The 5,422-nt window shown below is 49.0% G+C and overlaps 1 protein-coding gene across 1 annotated transcript; it reads right to left on the bottom strand.

Moving 5' to 3' along the window:
* Positions 1-3,875: 3,875 nt before the first annotated feature.
* Positions 3,876-5,220, bottom strand: RPRM (reprimo, TP53 dependent G2 arrest mediator homolog). The gene has a single exon (XM_058715241.1). It carries the CDS (start codon positions 4,791-4,793, stop codon positions 4,464-4,466), a length of 330 nt encoding a protein of 109 aa, XP_058571224.1. The 5' UTR covers positions 4,794-5,220; the 3' UTR covers positions 3,876-4,463.
* Between the last annotated feature and the right edge of the window lie 202 nt (positions 5,221-5,422).

The following is a 5,422-nucleotide window of genomic DNA, read 5'->3' as shown; positions in this document are numbered from 1 at the left end:
GTTGATTTGTCTTCAAACACCCAAGAAGTTTCTGTAAACAACAGCACGTATTATCCTGAATGTGCACGATCTAGACAAATCGCTTGCCAGTTGTTTCCTGTTTTTGTTCGATGGGCTTGCTTTCATTGTGCCATCCAGTGAGAATATAGAGATCCGGAATATTTAAGGCACTGGTGAGATGACGTGTGCTCCGTCAGTTTATAAACTGCTGTCTACCCAGGCCTGGTTGGGTGTCTGAAATTTTGCTTTGATTATTGCAAGTAACACATTATGAGTCAAAGAGTACTTGACTCTGGGCAATAACATTTCTATGCAAAGGACCAAGATTGCAAAGATAAAATACATTTCTAAGGTACCTCATAAAGAGATGTATGGAACATCTTAATGGACAAGGAAATGTTAAACAAGCTAATTCAATAGAACCATAGAATTGGAATGTCCTTTTAGAATTCATCTTTTTCATTTCAGGGATGACGATACTCAGCTACTCAGAGACTGGAACAAAGCTTTCCTGCATCATAGTCCAGTGTGTCTTTCCCTTTCCACTCAAAATTAGTGCAGGAAGACACAGTCACAGGACTGACTCGGGATCCAAGGAGAAGTTAGGATGGCTCAGAAATCAATAATCAAGCACAAGACCTAAGACAGGTGGATGACCTTTATATTTTGACTTCCCTCAAACACCCTTAAGGTGTCCAGAACTCAAGTTCTTAATACATTTTCAGAGAGAGTGGCAAGGTCTATGTTAAAATCCTAAGAAAAATAACACTTATCAACAATTGGCTAAGCCCCTTAGGTGGAGGGCACTCAGCCTCAGTGGCATAGCGGTTGTCTTCACAGCCTGAGAGGGGTTACCACCCTGCTAATCTACTTGCTGAGTCTACAAAAACCTCTCTCTGCTCCTGCTGTATTTCCAGAAGGGTTTCAGGAAGTATAAGATACCTCCCCATGGACTGTGTCTGAAGCAGCAAGCTTTTACAGAAAGCCGTCTCTCTCTCTCAGGACTTCCCACTAATTACCGATCAAATGGTGGACCTAAGTGTGGGATGATATACTCTTGCCTGTTTGCATCTTTCTGTCTCAATTCCCAATCTCTTAAAGCAGAAACTGTTTTCTCAGGCAAAACAGATAGTGACTTTTAAAACTCACTTGCCTTTACAGCATGTCTGTGGGAAAGGATAGATGCTCCATACACTCTGGGCAGGATTAAAAAGTTTCATTTAATGTATTTGTAGAATCAGAGAGAGATGGAGCCAAAGGCAGGGTGAGACAGGGAGTGGTGTGGGACAAAAGAAAGTGGTTGCCGTGTGGCCATCAGGGAATATGGAGTGTAAAAAGCTTCTTGCACACATCACCTCATCTATAAAAACCAGAACCACTTGGCATCTCTCGAAGTAACAAATGGATCTAAGGGCTGTGGAGAAGAGTTGTTGGCAGGAAATGGTCCCCAGGGCTATGATATTTTCAGACTATGTGCATTTCCCTATAAATGCATAGATCATGGATTACATAGCTCTGTTCACATATCTTTTTTTACCTAAGGACTAAATGTTGCACGTTCTGGTTTGTCTGACAATCACAATTTCTGGGAGCAAGAGAATAAATTTGGATAGTTGAGGTAAGGAGAAACTAAATTTTCTTTTGCAGGGAGGAGGAAAGAGGTGTAAAGCAGTATTAAGAGGAACAAGTATGAAGGGAATTGTATTGCTAGGGGAGATGGTAGGAACAGAATAGCTTGGGCAGTCCCCTTTTTCAATTTTCAGGACTTGGGCTTTCAATGGAAATGTCTGTTCTATACAAACAAGCGAAAATGGACCCGTAGGTATGAAACCTTTCTGTCTGAAACTTGCTAGAAGCATGCTCCTTGCACAGCAGAACACGTAGCAGGATTCCTAAAAACCCTGGCTGATTAGTTTTTGATTCCAAATCGATTTCCACCAGAGCACTGAATTCACTGATGGGCTAATAAATTTGTAGGAATACAGAACCCTCAGCAGATGTGGCAGCCACGAAAGAAACCCGAGTTTAATTTTAAACGTCTGGTTTGTCCCAGCGTGAACGGGTTGCTGTGTTTTGTTTCTCTCTTTGAAACATGGAGGCAGCAGATTAACTTGGTGCCACAGAAACTGTCTACTAAAATAAAAAGCCTCCATTTCCTGTCCTATCCATTAGCAAAAGTAAACTGTCTTCCATGACTCACCCTTAACTACGTGTTGACTCTGCTCCCCTCCCCAGATACAAAAAACAAAAACAAAAACAAAACAAATAAGCAAACTCTTACCAGCTGCAAAGACAGGAACAGCAGGCAAAACTTCCTAATCCTTTTTTGCAAGCCTGCAACCTACCAGCATTCAAAAAACCATTTGAAGTCATAATTCCTGGCAAGATTTGAGAGTGAAATCCACACTTAATAGGGATAGGATGTTAAAGGACACTCAAGCCTTTAGATCCCCATCTTTGACTCAATGGACATGTTTCCACCAGTTGTGCTTCTTCCTGAGTAAATGGGACACATTATTTTTATTGAATTTTAGTCAGTCTTGTATCTGCTGTTGTGAAGTCTTGCATTGCTATAGTATAGTAGAGGATCCTTTATATTTTTGAAAATATTTAGGATCCTAACCCCCAAGTGTGAATACAAGCTGCTCTAACCCTCTTATCAAGTTTGGGCTTGAAGTTCTTGTATTGTATGGGTTACTTTCACATTCACCGTTTTCTAGGCTCTTCTTTCCATCACTGTTCAATTTCTAAGTCCTAAATGTGCCTCCCACCATCTGTAGTTCCACTCCAGCCCATCCTTCCCAGTTTGGGTTGTAATACTCACCCCCCACAGGACTTCAGGACCTTGGCTAACTCCTCTGAACCTTTTTATCTGGCCTGGGGTTGGAAACTCCAAATTTAAAAAAGCAGATCGAGTTCCCCTTTTAACCAGGCCTTTTCCCTAGAAAATGTAATATGGCAAAGACAATGCATGCCATGTTTTAGTAACAGTGTTTTACCTCAGGGAGACTTAGCCTCATTATGTACTTTAGCAGCTACTTTTCCTCACATTTATTCATTAATTATTTATTGATTCTTCGGCAGCATCCCGACGCCCTCTTGCTGACGTTGGTCAGGGGCAAGACGCCCTCCCTGAAGGCTGGCCAAACCATCTCTTCCCTTCATTAGCGGTGTAACCCTGTGTTCTCACTGGAGCCCTGCATGGAAGTGTCATCTTCCCCGCGGGGGCCTCCTGTTGTCTGTCCTGGCTCAGAGAGCTGAGCCTAAATGAAACATAAAATATTAACTGTTAGAGAAAACAAAGGATGCTGCCTCCAGCATGGCTCCTGTGCCTGAGGCTTGGCTACGTCTGACTAGTCCCTAGGCCTCTCCGTCTTGCCCACACCCTCGTCCCTCCTCGGGATCCACGAGTTGAATTGCAGCTCTCCAAAGCGAATTCCCTGGGCCTGTAACCTGACTCCTCACCACCACGCATTCCCTTCTGCCCAGAGCCCAGAATGACCACCAGGAAGCCAGGAACAAAACACTTATATGTTGCGTTTATTAAGGAAATGTTAAATACGAAAAAAAAAAAAAAGAAAGAAAGAAAAAACTCAAAACTGTGTCATGAATGTCAAGAGCACTTTTGTGGCGTAAACCGTGCAGTCACGAGCTACAAGTTCTATTCCAAGTCTTCGCCCCGGCACTAGCTAGGGCGTTAACCACCTCCCCACCCCCGCACCCTAACCTCCCACGCCCCCCCCCCCCGTTGCAAATTCAATAAAAGAAACAAATCACCCAGTTCACATTCGCAGGCGCCCCCTCCCTCTACCCCTTCTCCCACGACAACAAAACTCTAACCCCAGGCAGGCAAACAGGCCACTAGGGCAACAAAGGACTTATCAAATATTTGTATTCAAGCAAACAAACACAAAATCCCTTAAAACGGCACGTTACAATCAATCAAAGGTATTTATAGTCTCTCCCGCCAGGGGCTGAGAGGAGCGGGAGAGAATGGGCGCGAATCCTGACACTGATTTGTGTGTCCCCATTAGTTCTGTTGCGTGGCGTATACACCGGTCACTTTTCGGGCCACCAGGCAATCGGTGCCGCTGGGTCTCTCCCCTGCCCGCCCTCTCCACCTGCCCCGAGAGCTTGGCCCACCTGCGGTGGAGGAGGGCCGTCGACCCGGTCGGTCTCCCCGCATCCCACGCTACCGGCAGCTTCCAAAGTTCTGCGCCCTAATTGCCCTCTTCTTGCCACTTGCTGCTGAGTCCAGTCAGGGCGCTCTCCTCCTACTGCCAGGAATGGGGGCTTTCAGAGGGCCAGCGAGAAACGGGTCGCTTCATCCCGAAAGGCGAAAGTCGAGAGAAATAATTGACTCCGACAGGTTTGCTTCGCCCAGTCTCGGATGGTGAGGGGCGCGGCCGGGCTGGCTAGGTGGGGAGGCGTTGGGGCGGCTGTCGCGGAGGTGGGAGGACCGGTCAGTAGGGCCCCACGACCACCGCCTCCACCTCCTTAGACGGTCTCCGGTCTTTCACCAGGAAGTTGATCATGCCCTCGGACTTGATGAGGAGGTTGCAGCCAAGGAAGAAGATGCCAAAGACCACGGTGAGCGAGAGCACACACATGACGGCGATCTGTACCACGCGCATGATGTACAGGCTGCGCTCGTCCGGGCCGCCCTCGGCGAAGCCGTCGTCGGTCACCACCGACGCCTGGGTGCAGCAGCGCACCGCGCGCTCCAGCGCCTCGCTGCTGTTGGCCAGGAGCAGGCCCGCCACATCGGTCTGGTTGTCCAGCGCTGGATTCATCGCGGGAGCCGGCGAGCGCCCGGGGAGGCGCGGGTCCGAGGGGTGGGAAGGCGCTAGGGATGCGAGAGGAATGGTAGGGAGCGGAGCGCTCACTTGCAGATTTGCGCGCGCCGGGGCTGCTCGCTCTCTCCTTTCCAAAGTCCCCGGGTCGTGGGACTTTCCCAGGAGCCTTTCCGACGCACGCCGCAGCTCGGCTGGTCTGAGCGCCGTCTGCTCCTGCCGGGGCGGTGCTGGTTCCCGGCGCTCGCTCGACTGGGGGCTGTTGGAACTTGGCGGGGCTGGGCCAGCGGGGCCGTGGGAGGTGCGGCGGCGGCGGCAGCAGCGGCGTGGCTGCTCTGAGCGAACAGCGGCCCCTTCCGGCCGCACCGCGGCTCTGCGCCGCGGCCGTTTGGCAATGGGGGAAGCAAAGGGGCGAACCTCCTTTCCTTGCTTTCCTTGCTTCGCCTCTTTTCCAACTCCAAAGACGAGGCAGAAGTGACTGTACTTTTCTGGCTTGATGGATGATTAAAGAGTTTCGGTTGGGGGAGGGGTTGCGATCAGCTGAAAGTTGCCGAAAAACTGGGTCACACCATCCCTGCGCGCGCGTCCTTTGCCTTCTGCCCCTCTCACCTCTGGGCGGATGGAAAGTG

Source organism: Neofelis nebulosa, chromosome 2 (genome assembly GCF_028018385.1).
Source record: "Neofelis nebulosa isolate mNeoNeb1 chromosome 2, mNeoNeb1.pri, whole genome shotgun sequence".
Taxonomy (NCBI): domain Eukaryota; kingdom Metazoa; phylum Chordata; class Mammalia; order Carnivora; family Felidae; genus Neofelis; species Neofelis nebulosa.
The sequence above is the reverse complement of the archived record's forward strand: the minus strand, read 5'-3'. Positions and strand labels throughout refer to the sequence as shown.

Excerpts from the sequence above, each read along its gene's own strand:
- RPRM (XM_058715241.1), bottom strand. The coding sequence starts at position 4,793 with ATGAATCCAGCGCTGGACAACCAGACCGATGTGGCGGGCCTGCTCCTG.